The 19803-nt window shown below is 35.9% G+C and overlaps 1 protein-coding gene across 5 annotated transcripts in view; it reads right to left on the bottom strand.

Annotated features, from left to right (window-relative positions):
* CASK (calcium/calmodulin dependent serine protein kinase) overlaps positions 1-19803 on the bottom strand; it is a gene marked incomplete at both ends in the record, with an annotated part of 194195 nt that overhangs the window by 1183 nt on the left and 173209 nt on the right. For 3 of the 5 annotated variants that reach the window (XM_079549783.1, XM_079549780.1, XM_079549779.1), the window contains 7 exons: positions 4127-4210; positions 6451-6653; positions 9900-9980; positions 10075-10155; positions 14571-14686; positions 15923-16119; positions 19069-19104. In XM_079549783.1, the coding sequence (XP_079405909.1) occupies positions 4127-4210; positions 6451-6653; positions 9900-9980; positions 10075-10155; positions 14571-14686; positions 15923-16119; positions 19069-19104 (798 nt within the window). The remainder of the gene's footprint in view (positions 1-4126; positions 4211-6450; positions 6654-9899; positions 9981-10074; positions 10156-14570; positions 14687-15922; positions 16120-19068; positions 19105-19803) is intronic. The other 2 variants (XM_079549782.1, XM_079549781.1) reach the window with 1 other exon arrangement.

Raw genomic sequence — 19803 nt, forward strand, 5'->3', positions numbered from 1 at the left:
GTTGAAACAGTTCTTGGCTGTAAGAAGTATAGAAACAGTGCCTATGGCTGGCTTCACAAGAAATTATTTTGGGAATGGAATTGTATCCACCTAATATGAGATACCCATTCCACACCTTGCTTTTTTGTGTGTGTGTGTGTTTTGTTGGAACTTCCCAAGCATTTGTAGCTACAGCAACATTTTGCTGTGAAATGGCGGCTTTCAGATCCTCTGGGAATAACCTGTGTTGAGACAGTTCTCCTTCCCTGACACCATGAAACCAACCGCTTCCGGAGGATGTCTTCTGAGCCAAGTTACAGTTCTGCTTCTTTCTGAAGCTGCAGCCCCAGTTGGGGTGTGAATGTGGCCTCCATCTGATAATCACTTAAGACCTCATTCAAGGTCAGCCAAATATTTCTCCCACAGACTTCTATATAGGGCATGCTCCTTTTATGGAGCATCATGCACCTATAGCAAAGCTTGGCACTTCTGTAGAAAAAAGCAGCGTGCTGTTCTTGTCAATTTCCTTAAAATTTCTTAATTAAGTCTTGACAGTGAAAATCCTAGAATATTCTCAAGAAGAATAATCGCTGTGCTCTCAATAGTGCCAAGATATTTACCAAAATGTTTAGATAGCTGAAGACAGACGAACAAGTGGCTACAACTTCATTAATTTCACAGAAGGGAGCAGAATGTCTGCCTCTTCTTCTACTGTCAGTTCTCCCGTATGACATACGGGACCAGTTGGAGGGTGTTCATTATCTGGAAGAGATTTTTCTTCCCTATTATTAGTCTTCAGTCTGCTTTCATAATCCTATTTGAATCTCCGGCAAACCAGGGACAGAAAGGAGTGAAACATGACTGTCATCCATGGCATCCCTCACACATGCGTAATGGCTGCCAGTGATGTTTTCAGCCTCCTCTCTCTTTGAGGGTTGTTGTTTTTTTTTTCCCTTAGAACTAAAGAGGACAATAGTTGCCATTTTATGAGTCAAAGCACAGGTTAACAAATTACTTGTATTTCCTTGTAAAGCTGTGAACAACTTACAAAGAATTTGCTAATCTTGTTCAAAGAGACGAAAATTCCTCAATTTCAATAGAAATTGAGAAAATTTTCTTCAGAAAAAAATATATTTTAGCTATTGGAAAGGAGAAAGAAGTTACACATTGCTCAGTGAATAAGAATAACTGAATAAAAAGACTGGAGCCTGTTAATAATTCCTCTTTGCTGCTGAACAGGAAGATAGAAAACAACTAGAGGAGGGAGGAACTACTCAGCTGTTCCATGATATGCTCTCTGCTCTTTCTCTTTTACCAAACTAATGACATCATTTAAATCTTCTTTGTGATGAAATAGGTGGGTAGACTCTGAGATTTCCTATATAATTCAAATAGGTCTTGTGCTTTGAAGAATTGCTTATAACGTAATCCCACATTCAGTAATTAAGCATAATATTTTGCTTCCTAATTAATTCCTATTGTGTGATCCTTGATTACTGAAGTATTTTATGCGTTCTGTAGTAGGCTAAAGCATCTCAAGATAATTACCTTTAAGACCAGGTCTTTGCTTTGACTTTTATCACAATGTTCAGATGTACAGCTCTAATAGTAGAAACTTTATCTTCTTGATTCTTCTTAGCAAATAATTCATACTACAGCTATTACAGCACAGTTATCTAAAGCCTTTATTGTATTAAATTTTTATCCCAATAGCAAAAAGTAATGTTGAACGTGAACGAGCAAATCTACATTCTAAAACTACTAAAATAACTGGAACTACCTTCTCAGCCCCTAGCTGGTACTTACAGGCAATTTTCTGCACCATTTTGGCAGCTATGTACAATTAGTACGAGTGCAGGAAAATGAAAAAAAAAAAAGCAAAGATGAAATTCAAGAAAGCATAAGGGGAAAAAAGGACAGTCATTTACAGAAGTGTTCTCAAAAGGCGTATGTAAAATAAATAAAGCAGGATAAGAGGATAAGCAGAAAGGGATACTCAATATGCACATGACACTTTTCAAAAGTAAGAATGAATGAGAAATACAAAACACACTCAGAAATCTTGTTTGCTGCCACACAGGCTGTTAATGCGCAGACAGAACTTGCATCTCTCTCTTCATGCAGCAGAGAAAATCTTGGAAAATAGGACGCTATATTTTGGTAAAGTCTCTTGCTACTACCATCTCCTGCCCCCCTCCCTTTCCTTAAGTTTAAATGATTCATAAATTAGGATGTCATCTAAATGTGGCCCCAGTCCAGCAGTTCGTATGCCTGAGGATCTCTGTGTGCACAGTGACTTCAGTCACAAGAACTTAAAAAAAAGACACACTTCTTAGGGCATGAATGCAAATATTTAGAATGCAGTATCTTACTTTTATTAATGTGTCCAAGGCAAAGAAATGTATTTCCCCACCACTACTATAAACGGTACGTTTCTATCCTCTTCCCAGTACGTCATGGAGAACATTTTCTTTGACATATTGACTGCCTCGAATCTCTCTGTATTGTATCCTACTGCTAGAAGACTAACAGGTAAATAGTGCTGGCGAGTGAGTGAGGCAGCAGAAGACCATATATAGACCAAATACAGAGTAACAGAATGAAGTAATTACATAATTCTACAGCATACCTGGTCTAGCACTACAATAAGTGCAATGATTTACATACACATCCTAAGAATATATATATTTTTAAAGTGATGCTATGCCATTTGCTTGCACAAAGGCATTCTGTGTGGAATACAGATTTGTAGTGTTCTTGCAAAACCATATTGATCTATAGCATATGCCAACATTAGCAGTTAGAGAAACTGTCACTTCACCAGTATTGTTAATTGTCATGTCCTGAGACAGTTTATACATAGTGACATTCATCAGGTAATGTAACAAGACATTATATGATATATTTCACTGCTGTGGAAGTGAAAAGATCCTTCTTCCCCCTCTCATCTCTTTTCTTGGCTACATGCTTTCACCGTTTGTTCTGGCACTGGTGATTGTCAGAGCCTTTTTGAGCTGCTTGCAAACTGACAATCACCCAAATTTAGAGCAGTGAACAGCAGCTCACTAAAGGATCTGCTATGTGCTGCAGCCAATGCAGATGGGCAGTACCAGTCCAGAAACAAACTAGAAAGAACCATTCCCTTCAGCAACAGTGAACTAGGAGAATGCATCAGCTGCCAGTAAAACTGCAGCTTAAGGCCAGTGTTATTGCTCTCCTCTTACCCTGAAGGATGATTACATGCATTTAAATATTTTTGTCTTGTTCCTTATTTCATGCAAGCCTCTAGAGTGATGCTGTAGTTTTCCTGTAGTTTTGTATTTGTGATACTGTAATTACATTTCTATAAAAACAGCTGTCGAGACAAAGTTTCTGACTTTATTTTTGTGTAATAAAGGAACATCTGGGAGGTTTGGAACAAATTCATCCTTAAATCCAATTAATTAAATACCTTAGTAATGGAGTTTAAGAAGGCTGAGCAAATCAAGAATTTGTACAAATATTGTTCGTCCTGTTGTGAGTTAAAAGCAGAATTGCAGTATAGCCTCTTTGAAATCAGTAGCAGCTGTGAAACTCTACATAAACTAAGTAGGAAATTCAGGATGTATACTTGCACAAAGTTAACATTATTCCACAAGCAAATAACCCTTTGGTAAAAGCCTATGTCCAATTCTTAAGAGAATGATTTTTGAAATTAAGAAGCTTATTTCTGATATATATTTGCTGGTCAGAAAAAAATACTACAAGATAAAGGTGGGATGACACTGCAAATCTATTCTGTAGTTCATGCCAATTGCAGTCCAGCGCTAGCAGTGCAACTCAGAATTGAGTAACTTTGGTTAACTGAGTAATTTGTGCTGATGATTTGTCAAGGATTTGGAAATGAACCTTTGGGTAGAGCAGGGAATAAAGAAAAGAATATATATATATTTAGAATACATCATGTGGGTCCTTTAAGTTGAAATTCATATTCTGAATTAGAAATATCAGTTGTTAAAGAATGAACATATCTCAACTGACTTAATAATGCTGCCCTTCAACTGTCCTTCTACCTCTCCAGCTACAGACAAAGAAACTCAGATCTGCATCTTAGAATTCCATCCTTAATTTTGTCTCTGATAAGACATTAATTTGTAAGATGCCATACCTCATTAATGCCTGGGGTAATCGTAGGTGCAGCAATAAAAACAACAAAAGGAGCAAACTCTGCAGTTCTCAGGACCTTCAATGCCTAGGGTGAAAGAAAAAAAAATCTTGAGAAGAATCCCCCAAGAGTCAATGTCAAAACAGTTACATAAGCAGAAGACAGAAAATCATGACTTATATTAGCAATTATTTGTTTTTCACTGATCTGGAGTCACAACCTTAGTAATGCAGACACTTTTTGTGTTATTTTACGTTTTTTGGTACTCAAGCAATACATTTACTCAAGCATACATTTAAAGTAAATTTTAAGACAATGAAAGCTTCTGCAGGTTCACAGAGGTTCTTCCCATAGCCTGAAAGAGTGCAGAATTCTGCTTACATTTAAAAGGAATGGTTAACACCATGTTTGGGAAAAAAAAAAAAGAGAAAAGAAAGAAGAAAGTGATGCCATAAATAAGGGAAGAAAAGCAAGCTGTATTCAATATTTATTTATCTTATTTTCTGAAGGAAATGAAAATACGGGTGGTCTTTAAAAAGTTAAGAGCAGTAGTGAGCATAGCATTAATGCTGTAAACACTGCAGTGTGCACCTGAACTATGCAAAAGATGAGTGTTCTTATCGAAACCTTGGCTTAGTTGTAACTTTGCTGCCATAAGTGAAACTTTGCTTCAAGCTACAGATTGAAGTGTAGAATAGCAACTAAACATACCTTAGCTCAACTCAAATACGTGGACAAGAAAGCTAAAGAACACTAAAGGTCATCAGCTTTCTTTTTAAAAAGCAATCCTTCCTTTTTCCCAGCCTAATGAGGTTTTAATTTCTGGTGCTTGAAACCCATACATGGGAGCTGCTCTGAAAGCAATGTCTCCTATTTTATTCTTGGGCTCACAACATCAGAGGCAGATTTTGGTGGGATGGCAGTAGAGGCTGAACCTTCTCAGCAATATTCTATTACATTTTGTTGCTGTGAGACAGATGGCAGCAGAGGGATGGTCTGATAAAACCCAGTGGCACTCATTGATGCTTGCTGGACATTTACGGATACTAAATGGTGGTTCTGAGCACAGTGAAGTGATGAGTGGTGCATTTCAGCAGTGATAACAGTGATGAGAAAGACAAGCCATGTTCCAGACGGCCATGCAGATTTTTATAAATGCAGCATGGAGGCTTTTGTTCATCAACGGTGAAAATGCAGAGCTAGTGCTGGTGACTATGTTGAAAAAAGTGTTTTGTAGCTGAGAATTTGCTCCATCAAATAGTGTTATTGTGCTCTTTGTATCTGTTGGATTGTCCATGGAAATAAATAGGAGGCACTACTTTCAGTATGTCCATCAAGCTCCTCAAAACAAAAGAGACAAACACCACATATGAATGACATGGAAACTCACATAAATACAAATACCAAAGGAAAACAGGCAAGTGGTGTTAAGATTGCCAATTATTAATTATTATTATTAATCTATTATCAATTATTATTAATCTATTATCAACGGACATGGTGGCATAAAGGAGCTGAGACAGATGCATGAGGAAGCTGGTAAAGAAAGAGGCTTGTCCTTTGTTGGCAGAAGTGCAGGAAAAGCAGATGTTATCAAATGTGAATTAGTTGGGCTGTCACCAAATGTAAATACATTCTAATCAAGATTAAAATGGCTCCTGAGGTATGTACTGCTTCTGAACAATCCAAGTTGAAAAGATTTATCAAGAGATCTCACTTTTAACAGCTGCTCCGTTTAAGCTTGTGATAAATGCTTCCTCCAAAAACTGTTCAATGCAGAGTTTCATTTTTCAGAATGGTACTACATCAGCACACTATATGAACTGTGCTAAATAATTTAGTTGTTTCTGTTCTTAAATGAATTTTTGAATCAAAGAAGAAATCAGCAAGCAAAAATAAATAGTTAGCACTGGTCACAGTTTTAATTTCTTCTGTCCTACTTCCTTTGATAGGCATGTATAATATAAACATCACTTATGTCCATATTCATGTAGTTCCACTTAACAAAACATACAAGTACATCACTGTGAATTAAAAGTCACAATTACACAGATGCTGCAAAGGAAATACACCAGAATTTTTCACTGAAGATTTTATACAATGAATGAACGAATTTTTGTTTCTTGAGAGCCTGATTTTCTGTCCTTCTCTCTTTTGTAAAGTATAATACTTTTAAGATAGAAAGGAGTTTCTAAAGTAATGACACTGATTTGGTCATGTCTAATCTTATCTAGTATACAATCACTGATGAAAATAAATACATCTCAATAAAATAATAGTGAAGGATTTGTGGTAAGTCCCTTTTTCATCTACTTATTATAAGTTACCTGAGGTTCTACATCAAGTATTGCAATTAGTCCCTGCTCATGGATCTTCCGTATTGTTTCCAGTTTTGTCCCATACATTGCATCCTCATGGCTGCCATATTCCAAATATTCATTGTTTGATATATCCTGCATCATTTGGTCATGTGATACAAAGTAGTAATTTTTTCCATTTTCTTCATCTTTCTTTGGAGGTCGGGTTGTGTCTGAAAATAAAACATATTTTTTAACACAAAAGCAGTACTAGGCTTACACGTGGCATATCTAGTGGTTTATCAATATTTATTCACTGAATGATGTAGCCTGCTAATTCATATGTAGAACAATGAAGTGTGAGCTGGTGGGAGTCAGAGTAACAAGGTCTAGGAAAAGTGGAAGGCTGAGGGATATGTTGGGGAAAGCAGGTGACTGAGGGATGTGGAAAAGAGAAAAAAAAAAAAAGAAAGGAAGAACAGAAAGTTGTAATTAACCTCTGTTCGGTGAAGATGGTAAGATTCTTATTAGTTGCTTTCAAGACTATTCTACAGTTTGTTCTTCATCTATGGTTAATAGGCCTGATCTTACTGCTCTTCTAGTTTCTAAACCATTCCCTTAAAATCCCCTAGGCTGTAGGGGCCCCTTTTTACCCCAGAAGCAATACGAGGTCAAATCCTTTTTCTTTAATGGTCTGTATTATGGGGCAGAATGCACCTTCACCAAAGTGAGAGATTACACAAAATTAGGAGGAGTGGGTGATAGGACAGTCAGTGCCTATGCTGGCACCCAGAGGGATCTCAACAAGCTGGAAAAAGTTGAACACGAACCTATGGTGTGTTCCTGCTGCTAAAAAGCCTAACAGTATCCTGGATTGCATTAGGCAAAATATTGACAGCAAGTACAAGGGGGTGAACCCTCTCCTATAACTGAGCACTGGTGGGGCCACATGAGTGCTGAGTCCAGCTCTGGGCTTCTCCAGGACAAGAGAGGCATGGACATGGAAGGAGTTCAGTGAAAGGTCACTGCAGCATCTCAAGGCTTAGAGAGCTGGAATGAGAAGAGAAGGCTCGGGGACTTCTCATTAGTGAGTACAAATATCAAAGGGAAGGTGCTAAAAACACACAGCCAATTTTTTTTTGCACTGGTGCCCAGTACAAGAGGAACAAACTGGAATGCAGGAGGCTCTATCTGGACATCGGGAAGCAATTATTGTGTAGGTGATGGAGCACTGGCATGGTTTGCCCAGAAAGTTTGTGGAGTCTCTTCCTTGGAGATCTATCTGGATGTGGGCCTGGGCATCCTGCTCTGGGTGTCCCTGCTGGAGCAGGGGTTGGAACACACGACCTCCACATATAGGGACCTCAACCATTCTGTGATTCTGTAGGCCATCTGCTTCTCTTTTCCCAAACAGGCACAGTTACATTCACTTATCTCTACTTCTAATATTCTCTGACAAACTGATTTACTTTCAGTTTTCCACTCATGTTTATGTTGGTAATACTACATATGAAACATCACATTTCTTCGCAATCTAATCTCATAGGATCCAACCTTATCATAATTTTCAAGTATTAAAAAGATTGAACTCATTTTCCGTTTTTAAATATGTCTATTGCTATTCTGAGGATTACTTAGCAATGTATTTTGCTAACAGTACTGGTAGTTTCTTCTGAAGTTGAAAATTAGTATTATAGATCAGTTATTATTTTAAGGAATTCAAGAACAATGGACTACATAAAACCTTTAGTATCACTATTCTACTCACTGCTGTCATAGGTCTACTAGAACTTTCCTCTTTAATTGTCTGCATTTGTTAAAACTTTTTTTTTTTTTAACACTTATATTTTTATGTGGTTTCCTTCAGAGTGTGAAAGTATAAAAACTGCATGAAGGCCTGACTGTGGTCAAGACAGACAAAACTAGTTAACAGTGACTTATTTTTCAAATATACTGCTTCTTCAAATCTATGTAGTAAGTGACATATGGCCTACTAATCCTTAAACCACCAGTGTGACGTCTCTTTTTGACCTTTGAGATCAAGTTTTCAGTGGCTAGATAATTTTTTCATAATGCATGCTGCTAAATACTACATACAATATACAGCCCACCTCAGGAGTTACCTACTCTTACCATGGTTTTTCAAAAGAAGAAAATGCAGTAAGAATCTGTCCCTGAGAGCTGAAAAGAATGAATTCAACTACCCACAGTCAGCTGAAACACAGGTGATGTCGCCATCATAATTAAAGTCTGTGATGTATTTTACATGATTTATTTCAGATAGCTAAAATAAGGGATTAATTGAGGTCCCCTAAACACGAGCATTAGGTCCATAAACACGAGTACTGTGTTAAATATCCTAAATGTGCCTTAAATCTGATGCATCCATGCAGTCCAATCAGGTATGACACAGGAGCTAACACACCTTCTGAAGAGGGGCTGAAGGTTAAAATGATGTCTACAGCAGTTATCAAAACAGTAGAATGATGCTTAAGCACATGGACTGCACTTTGATTTGCAGCTAGTCTCTTCAGTTTTCTTATATGATCAGTGAAACAATTTAAATGCTTCCACAGGGCAGGAACCTAATGCAGGCAATCCAAGGTATGGCCTTCAGAGCATATGTGAGCCCATTTTATAACTGAATTTGAAGACAAAGTAGATATTTCAGCTTCTGCCTCCTCAGAACAATACACATAGTACTTGAGAGAACCTGGGTGAAAGGTACATTTAAAACATTTATTACGTTTTGCTTCAGATCTTTGTAATGGAATACACATTTCCTGATTTCCTATAGTTTCTGAAGTCAGCCTAAAACAAGACAAGAGTGGGCAGCTTTAGCTGCTGGATGGGCATGTTTTAGAATGCCTAGGCTTGAGGGAAAAGGCTGTATCTCCAACAAATAACGTAGTACAATATACAGTTCCTGCGATGGGACTGGCTGAGACTGCTGTGAAGGAAAAATGCCCCTGTGTTCTTGGTAACAACCCATTCGGTGAGCTGTGAAGTAAACTGCATTTTCTTTTTCTTATTGTCATCTCTGGGAATTTGAGAGTTATTTTAATATAACAGTACTCAATGCTAGGCTGTGAAAATTAATTTAAGACGCTTAGATAAGGTATACCTTAAAGTTTTCCTCTAAATTGAATAGATTTTTCTTCTCATGGGAATTATACAGACTTTTTAGCTACACGGCTGTTTCACTCTTAACTGTTAAGTTAACACAGGAAAATGAGCAATGTTTTTGTCTTCCTTCTTAATAAATTTTGTGAATACTAAGAGACATTCAGTGTAGAAATAGTGTTACTTACTACACTCTTTGAAAAAACAAAGCAAGAAATATTCCCAGCCCTTTCACCATTCACTCTTCCTTAACAAAAGATTCACCTCAGTAAAACTGGAGACGTGTAGTACAACCATGGGACTGCTGTCAAGGACGCTACATACAGTTATGCACTACATTGAACATTGCTACTTACGAGGAATGGGGTAAGCAAATCTGTCCGGATGTTTTGTGATGAGTGTGTTTTTTATGTGTCGTCTTCCAACGCCATGTGCACCTAATCCACAACACAAAAAAAATCATTTATTAGTCTTCCACCACAAGGGGTTAAAAAATATGCTGTTATATTCAGAATAATAACTCGGAATTACCTAGTAAGACTAGTGTTTTCCTTTTGAATGCTGGCAGTTTTACTACTTCTTCATATGTGACGAGATCTAATTGATCAAACACTAAAACACAAAAGAAACCCCCAGAGGGATAAGAAAAAAAGGCATATTAAGGATGATAATTAATTATGCTACAAATTGTCATTTTAGCAAGTGTTAGATTCACAATACAAAGCAATATGTTATGGAAAATAAAACCATTTCATATGTAATTTTAAGAAAACTGTCCATTAAGAAAACTGTTAAAAAGCAATAACACAACTACTGAAATGCTCAGGAAAATTTGCATGTCCTTTCATGCAGTATTCAGCAGACCACAAAAATCAGCTAAAATGGCATGCTATTCACATTTGCATTCCTAAGAAGTAGCAATACTAAAGAAAATCTGTAGACAGTGACCAACACGAATACAGTATGAGAACATCTATTTACACTGAAGATAGGGATACTTTCATACTTATGTTTAACAAGATCTTTGAGTAATCATGATTTTTGAGGGTTAATTCTTTGTGATATTTCCTCTTCAAAACAACTACCACATTACTTGTAATTAGAGTTCTCTTTCAACACACGTGCTAGTTAAATTGACATGCTTTTAAAACTTTTGATAGAACAAAAAGTGATGACATTACATAAAAGAACCTCCGTCATATTTAGGGAAAAATTGTAAAAGTATTATTTCAGAAATGATTTCAACTGCAGTGAATTAATTCCGTCATGCCTATCAATCTATTGTGAATTGCCAAGATATGTAATGATTGACAAATCAAGTTTTGTTCATAAAAACACCTTCTTACTCTGTCCAACAAGATCTGTGGTTGTTTTTGCAGAATTTTGATTAAAAAAAAAACCAAAAAACAGGAGGCAGTTGACTGTATTTTTAAAGATTAAAGCAATCAGCAGTTAGGAACAGAGTAACATGCAAGAGTTTACAGTTCTGTACTTGAATGCACTGTAAATAGAAGGGAGAGACTGCATCTTAAGTATGACATTTTTGAGTTTTTCCAAGTCCCAAGGTGGTGTATTCACTTGAACTACAACCTGTCCATCTTTTTTTTTTTTTTTTTAAAGCAAAAATCTGGATATATTCCTCATTTTTCTCTTGCTTCTCATGGTCCAAAACCCCTATTGTAAGTAGGCAGGGGAAAGAGATTGTTTTTGCTTTCTCCAGTTGTCACCAACTTTAATGGTCTGGAGACATTCTGACTGTAGAGCCTACCAGAAAGCACATGTTTTGTACTAAAGTCAAAGCACCAAAGGGTTTTCTTAATATATTTCTTTTTATAGGGCAGATGTTAAGTCCAATGGCACTGTTTCTACCCCAGAAAAAAGTACAATTACTTTAATTTAGTTAAACTACAAATTAGTCAATTGACATATTTGACTCTTTCAGGACTTGAAAAGATACGCATTTGAAAACTTCCTAAGTTCCTTTGAAGCATTTTGCACTTCATGATGAAGAAAAACCTCTTTCAACCTTTCCCCAAATATTACAAGATAAAACAAGCAAGAAGTTAGTCGTGTTTTTCTTCCTCTCCACAAACTACAAATATGGAATGCTTCATTTTTGCAACTTTGCACTGTCTAAATTGACTAAATTCATTTCATATCAGAAAGACAAAGATCTACAACATGCTAAACAGTTTTACCGTTCTAACCACTCTGGTTCTACCATTCTAACTATCTGCTGAGAAAGGTGTCTTCTCCCATGAAAAAAAGTCAATCCTTTATTTTCTTCTTGAACAAAACCATGTTATGTTAGATACAGACAACAGGAGCAAACAACAGAAATGGTACATATTAATGCCTTCATCACAAAATTAGTAGCATGAAGAAGATACGTCTCAGTCTACATGGAGTTACCTAATGATTGTAGGGTTTTCAAGCACAAAAGAAAATGAATATTTTTAAATATACACAAGATACGAGGAATACGGGATACATTTAAAGACTGAACTTTTAATGCTCCTGTGTTACTAGCTAATAAAAAAAAAAGGAGTTCTTGAAAGGAAACAGTAAGAAGCAAATAAAGAGGCATTGTCACTTGACAGGTTACTTACATGCACAGAGGCCATTGGGAGTAAGACAGCATGAAAAATGTACAGGGGTCATTGAGATATGGCTTGTAATATATTAGTAAAATAAAAAGTATATGCACAAAATAAACTTTACCATGCAGTAGTCTAAACACGAGGCAAATAAATCACATTAAGAAATGATAAACATATTTTATAAAAGCTTGGCAATTTTCTACATTATGCATAATATGACGCATAGTTCTAGCATGTTCTGAAGAGTGTTCTTTTATGAAGTCCTGCAATATCATTTCAGAAAAATTTTAAAAAAATGTAAATATCACTGCAGTATATCCCTAGAGATAATCTCTGGAGCATTTATAGAAATGCTAATGAATCTTGAAATGATTTTTTTTTTCTGTAGCTTTTGGTTCCGAACAGGTTTTACAATGCTAAGAGGAATGATCAAGAAGATATCTCTTGAAGGACACACTGTTCTATTATCAAGTATGGAGGAAAGAAAAATTGGATGACTCATTTTTCTTATGAAGGAGAATATACTTTCTGAAATGTTTTAAATTCTGAAACACACACACATAAAATCTGCAAAAAGTAATGTTGCAGTATTTCTCACTAACAATACCATATGTGATATTTTAAAGAAGGTAAATTCAGTACTAAGTTCATTAAACCTAATAAATTCACAAAAGTATCACATCATTTCAGTGATCCTCTTAATATCTACATACTTTTAAAATCCCTGGAATGTTGTTGGCATCAATTTTAGTACCTGAAGGATACAACGACCAATAAAAATTGCTAACTGAAATACTAACCCCAGTTTGATTAACTTTTTGACTTCTCAGGGGGAAGGGCAAGAACATTTTAAAATAATTATGACCTCTTCAAATGTTCATATTTCTAATTATATTTCATATGTTTATATTTCTAATTTTTGGCAAACTCTGAAAAGTCTCCAAAAGCACTACCATGGGCAAGCACTAAGGCCATCAAATCATGCAATCAAATGTTTGTCAACCTTGTCCAAAAAGCCCCCCCCCTCATCAAAACAGTGATGTAAATATATTACCCTCCTTTGATGAGGATTTAATTGATACAAAGTCTTCAGGAACAAAATTAGCTCAGTGTATTGAGCTAATACCGCAGACATACTCATCCCTTTGCAGCACGCTACGAGAAGTCACACTGACATTATTAACTACATAGTTGCATTTGTGAACTGTACTGTGAAACTTGTCTGTTCTAAAGAAAAAGTGTTTTTTGTTAGCTTTTTTGTTAGGTTGTTCTTCAGCTAGTCCAGTTAACAGCATGACCGTGCACAGTTATACTGGCACAACTGAAGAGAGTAGCATGCTGTGGAAATGTACGATGGGAACAAGTGGTAAGAATTTGAAGTGAGCGTTGTCAAAGAGTGTAAGTGATAAAATCCAGTTCACTTGCAATAGTTTCTAATAAGGTCATAATTAGTAAGACATGGTTTAGTGTTACTCAGTGAAGCAGAAACATTAAAACAACCACGATGGGAAGCCAGCAAAAAAAAGTAAACCAGTTAAGCTTTCAATCTCTACTTCCATCATTAATTAAATATTTAGAGACAATGCAAAACAGGTTTCAGAATAACAGGTAATTTTATATTTGACTGTGAATAACTTAAATGTGACTATGAATTAAGAGTACATATGATAATTATTGATCTTTGACTTTCATAGATCATATTTCAAGTAACTCCTAATGTAAGTTCCATAGTACAGAAATACTATGAGCTCTGATTCTACACACAGATTGTACAGATAAAGAAAAAAGCAAAAATACAGATTTCTATCTGTATCACATTCTATCTATGCTGTTTCACAACAACTCAATTTTTCAGCAGTCTAGACAGAAATTCAAAAATCAGGATTCAGGCAGAAATCACTGCAAGACTTCCAGTTTGTCAGATTTGTTAGCTGTAAAATAACAGCCTGACTACACAGTGACTCTTATGCTCGCAGCTATAAGAGTTCAAGAAAAGTGTCCTTTCATGATGTTTTCACATACATAATCTACAACTACAAACACACACTAACAGGAATGCTAGTGAAGTTTTCTGTAGTACACAGTAGTGTATCTGATTGTAAAATTCATATCTTGTTGGTTTCTAGTGCTTGTTAAAACATAAAAACAAACAAACAAACAAAAACAACTGTAAAATCATTGTAGGATATATGATGATGAATTTGTTTTCTTAGAGCACGCTTCTAACTGCTTCAGCATGCTTCTAACTGCCTCAGCTATACAGTTTAAACAGCGAAGTACAAGCAGTATTGTTGGCATAATTAAAATTTAATTTCCATTTTTGCAAGTCACTGATTAGGTTAATAGTGCCAGCTGAACATTTAATGGCAAGGCTTAGATTGTAAAGATTTTAACCTCTTTATAAACATATTTGCTTTTTTTTCCTACCTGCATTGTGCTTTGCCAAATATTTATCTTTGTACTGCTTTTTTTTCTTTCCAAACCATGTACAGCTGGCCTGTTGTTCCTGTTTGGTCTTCTCCATGGCAATACAAGCAACCCGCCTAGCATATGGAGTAGAAAAAAAAAAAAAAAGTTGTAATAACTTGTAATAACCGTATTTTAAAAATGTCATGCATGATGAATTAGAAAAAAAAAAGGCTGTTTAATAGCACAGGAACACAGTGAGACTTTCCCAAACTTTTTTTTATGACTTAAATGCATTTATATACAGACATATTTTGAAATAAATACTGTTCTTAATGGTTGATCAAAAAAGCTCACATATCAGTGGAGCATGGGAGGAATGGTAGCTACTAAAATGACTGTAGACTGGCAGTAGACCATAGTGGAAGAGCAAAGTCTAGAGGGGCTGCTGTGTTTTAAAGCTCAACACAAATGTGTTGAGGAAATGTCTTGAGGTTGACCTTTAGGATGAAGTACTGCATATATTTCTATTCCAGTGTATACCAGTCTCTCCCATATGTTAGGGCTTGCAAGAGATGCAACAAAATGGCTACCTGCCCCTGTTTTTATTGTCACAGAATTTCCCTTAGACAGCAGAGGTGTTACAGGTGCTGTTCAGAGCACACTAATTCTTTACACAGCAGATCTTGTGTGAAACATTTTGAGGTAGATTTTCCACACCAATAAATTTCCCTGAGTTATGGTCCTAACATTCATGCTCTAGAACTTACTTGCCAGAGCTTGTCCTGATAAATTTAAAACATTTGCTAAATAGGTTCTGCAAGGGGTAGTTTAAATGCTCTGCACTGTTTTTGATGAAATGGGTGCCACTGGTGTTCATTTAATCTGTCCTTCCTAAGTTTCTGCACTGTGGTTTCTTTCTACTATTTGGCTTTCACATGTAAAAGGGAAAGAGGAGAAAAACCTCAAACTCCTTTAATTCTTGACAGTTAGCTACCACCTTATTCCAGCACCACTTGCACTTAAGCAGTACCAGTGAGAAGTGTTTAGAACCTGAAGGGGAAACAGATCTGACCGGCTTATATAAATGATTTGTATTTAGTCTTCAGTTCTAGTTTCCCAAAGTGCACCAGAAAGCACAAGTAATGTTTGTAAAACAGGTGTAAACATATGATATTACATGCAACTCTTACTGTTATGCAGATGTGAGAAAAAAAAAATCAACACCACAGGAACAGAAGAAATATAGACTTTTCTTTTTTTTTTAAAAAAGGAAAGACTGCACCAAAATTAGCTATATAACAATGGCAAACACGAAGGACAAAAAATACAAGCAAAATTACATTCTTTTTAATAGAAAATGTAAGTCATACCATTCTTGAAGTTCAGGAGAGGGAATAAGACCTGCAGTACCGTTTTTGGAGTTCTCCAGTTTACCCTGCCACCAGTTGTGATCGTCTTTGCTAATGATTTGGATAATATCACCAACTCGGAATCTGATGCCAGCTTCTTTGCAAGGAATGAGGTCATCCTTTGCTGGATCATATTCAAACTGTGCTCTTACATATATCTATAAAGGAGAGTTTATAAAAGATGCTGCCATATTATTACTGGTATAGTATTAAGAGAAGTAGGTGAAAATTGGTGCATGTACACTATACACACTGTTTGCAACAAGCAAAGGAAGAAACAGAAGGGCAAAAGCATAAGTGATAGTTGAAAATGAAGCAAAAAAAAAACCAGCCAACACTGGAGACATATGATATTATTCTGCAAGCTCATGTCTTCTATGCACTGTAAAATTCAAACAGCAAAAATGAAAGTATGCTTCTGAAAACTTTATGCAGATCTATAATAAATGGACAGGGTCCCTCAACTCAATATTAATTATCGTAAATCATTTTAGACTGAAAGCCAGCAGCTTATAATTTGAACTGTGCTTCAATCTGCAACTGAAGTTCCAAGATATGTTTTAGAATGTGTCTGATGAGAAATATTATTGGATAATACAAAGGGTTTAGGCTACATTACTGATCATTAGAATTTACACTGAAAAATCATGACCACATTTTTAAAAATTAAATAGGAATCTAGTGTTGGGCCTATCACATTTAGTCACTTGGGTGGAATCTGGGAATACTCCATACAGGGATTTCAGTAAAAGTCTAGTCTATAAATCACAGAATCATAGAATCTTTTGAGTTCAAGGATACCCTTAAAGGCCATCTAGTCCAAGTTCCCTGCAATGAACAGGGACACCTGCAGCTATATCAGGTTGTTCAGAGCCCCATCCAGCCTGACCTTGGATGTCTCCAGGGATGGGGCATCCAGCACATTTCTGGGCAACCTGTGCCAGTGTCTCATCACCCTTACTGTAAAGAAATTTCTTCCTTGTGTCCAATCTAAGTCCACCTTCTTTATTCTGAAACCATTTCCCCTTGTCCTATCACCACAGATCCTGTGTAAGAGTCTGCCCCCTTTCTTCCTATAGCCCCCTTTTAGATACTGAAAGGACGCTCTCAGTTCTCTGTGGAGTGTTCTTTTCTCCAGGCTGAACAGCCCCAGCTTTCTCAGCCTGTCCTTGTAGCAGAGCTGTTCCATCCCTTGGGTCATTTTTGTAGCCCTCTTCTGGATGTGCTTCAACAGCCCACATCTCTCCTGTACTGTCACAATAATAATGACTGGAATGAGTTATTCTCCAAGGAATATTAACAGAAGGAATTTGGACTTCACGTTTTAAAATAGTGTACAGATCCCTGCTTTGTGTGTTAGTGAGGTTTCAATCACTGAAAAATTATAGCCCTAATGTGTCTGAGGATCTTAAAATCAGAATTAACATCATGCCCAAAATAGGTAATTGGATAATTTCTAGAGTTCATGAACAAACTTCACCCTGCAGGGACTCTGGCAGTCATGTATACTCTACTGCTGATTTTCTTACTAACAATTGACCAGATTAAAAGAAAATAGTTTTATATTGCAATGTATTATCCTTCATTTAAACTGCAGCACTTCTAAATCTTTGCTCAGAAATTTGCAGCTATGACACTACTCACAGCACTCAAAAAAGCTAAATTCTGTAGTAACCTAGTCTGCTAACCAACATACATCGACTTACGACGACCAGCCTGAATTTTTATCTGTTTAGAGAGCAACGGATGGGAACATTAAAACAAAACTCCACTTCTAATGCTTTCAGTCTGACCTTTGTTATACTATGTATTGAGTGTATGACTTTAGATCAGCAACCCAAGCTCTTTTTTTCCACAAGAAAAAATGGATATTTAAAAACAAAGTTCTCTTAGTTATTGGCTTTCTAAGAAGTTATCAGTATTGAACTATTTCCATGTTTTACCTCAATTTAATCTAATATAGGTCTAGAAAGATGAGCAGCATTTTTACTGTGTAGAAACTTTTCCCTGCTTTTCAAGTTCCTGCTGCAGTTTGGGCCATTATCTACTAAGTCTCCATCCAAAGACTGGTTGCTCATGAAACATCACACATTTCCTTATTTATGCCGGTTTATCTGTTATCCTAGCCCTTGCTATATCAGGAATGACAAGCTACCAGAGAAATACACTGGTGCAGAGGGAAAAGAAACTTGAAGAAAAGGGAAACTATGAATGGTACAAGTATAAGGGACAACATTATTCTGATACTGTTTTGAACAAACTCTCCTCTCCTGGGAAAATTACCTGAGAGGAAAAACAAAACCTAACACAATGGCTTGAAAGGTCCTCCAAGGAGCTTTCCCTACATTCACGCAGTCTGAAATTTCAGAAGACAACTGAAAGCTGAAAGAACCAGATAGCTGTAAGCTTTAAAAATGGGAAATGAAGTGTGAAAAATATATTCTTTCAATAAGTATTCCAGACAACATAACTAGAAAACCACACAAAAAGATTCTCAAAGACAACAGCTTATGGGGTCCACTGACTCTTCTGAATGGAACTGCAATAAAAACTATTACATAAATAATAGGTTGAATCCACATCCTTTGGATGGAAGATCTTTTTTCTGGTCTGTGAATTTGTGCTTTAGGACTGAAAATATATTATCTTCAGACTTACCAGTTCTTAATACAAACTGTCCTTCATGTATTTCTTTGAAAAGCTTTGATAATGTTAATATCTAATAATAAATCCACTCAAGACATAGAAACTTTGTGCTTTAGATTATTATGCACTTGCCCTTCATTTCAGCTAAAACACAACACTGAGCCTTTTCTAAGATGAAAATCTGCATGTCACATCTTGCCTACACAACATATCATATTACATTTAAAATGAGTTTATAACTTGCATATACAGACACATGAAAAAAATGCTTTTTTGAATTAGCCACAAACAAATGAGTTAGTTAAAAATAAAAATGAAACAAACAAACAAAAAAATACAAACACAAATTTTCAAAGCTAATATGTTTTAGTTCAGCACATACAGAATGTGAGGGGAAAAAGATAAGCAGGGATGTTCACTAGCAACTAAATTTATACATTCCCATGGAGGATACTATTCACCTGTCGTCCTTTTGGTTGTGTTGTCGATGGCAAGTCCTGCAGAATAAAGCCAACCCAGGAAAAGAAATTTTCATTTTACTTGTTAAGAGCATACAACACCATTTGTTAGTGATTCATACTACATTACAGTAAAGTGGTAAGTCAGACAAAAGTATAAAGCATTGGCCCGTTTTTAGGAAAACCTTTTTCTTAAAGAAAAATCAAACTCAGGCTGTTTAGCAGCAAGCTGAAGAAAGCAGGTAAATAGTTTAAGCAGATAGAGAATGTGCTTTTTAATATACAATTCAGCATCTTCAACACAAAAGCACTGTCAAGTGAAAGAGGCTAATTATATGAATGCCTTTCCCACTTAATATTTCATATTGTTTTTAAAAGACAAAATATGGCTATAATAAATTAATGGTTAAAATAAATTTTATGGTTAAGAATAAATTGCACCAAAGAGTAAGATTATAACTAGTGGTTATATTTTTATTTAATTCACAAAAATTTCTTAATTTTTTTTATCCACACAATTATTTCTCATTATATTAATTAACAAGTACTTTACCTTGTGGCAAATCATTTCTCAGGTGTAATGCTGTAACTTTATTATTAATTAAAGGACTAGTTACTCAATTAAAAATTTTTTTTTTAGCTAGTTCCATGACTTATGATATTGACAGCACTCTTACTAAGGGAACTTGCAGGTACAGTTACTACATTGGTCTGAACAATGACAAATGGTAAACAACA

The sequence above is a fragment of the Tetrao urogallus genome, assembly GCF_951394365.1.
Source record: "Tetrao urogallus genome assembly, chromosome: 1".
In the NCBI taxonomy this organism is placed as follows: Eukaryota; Metazoa; Chordata; class Aves; order Galliformes; family Phasianidae; genus Tetrao; species Tetrao urogallus.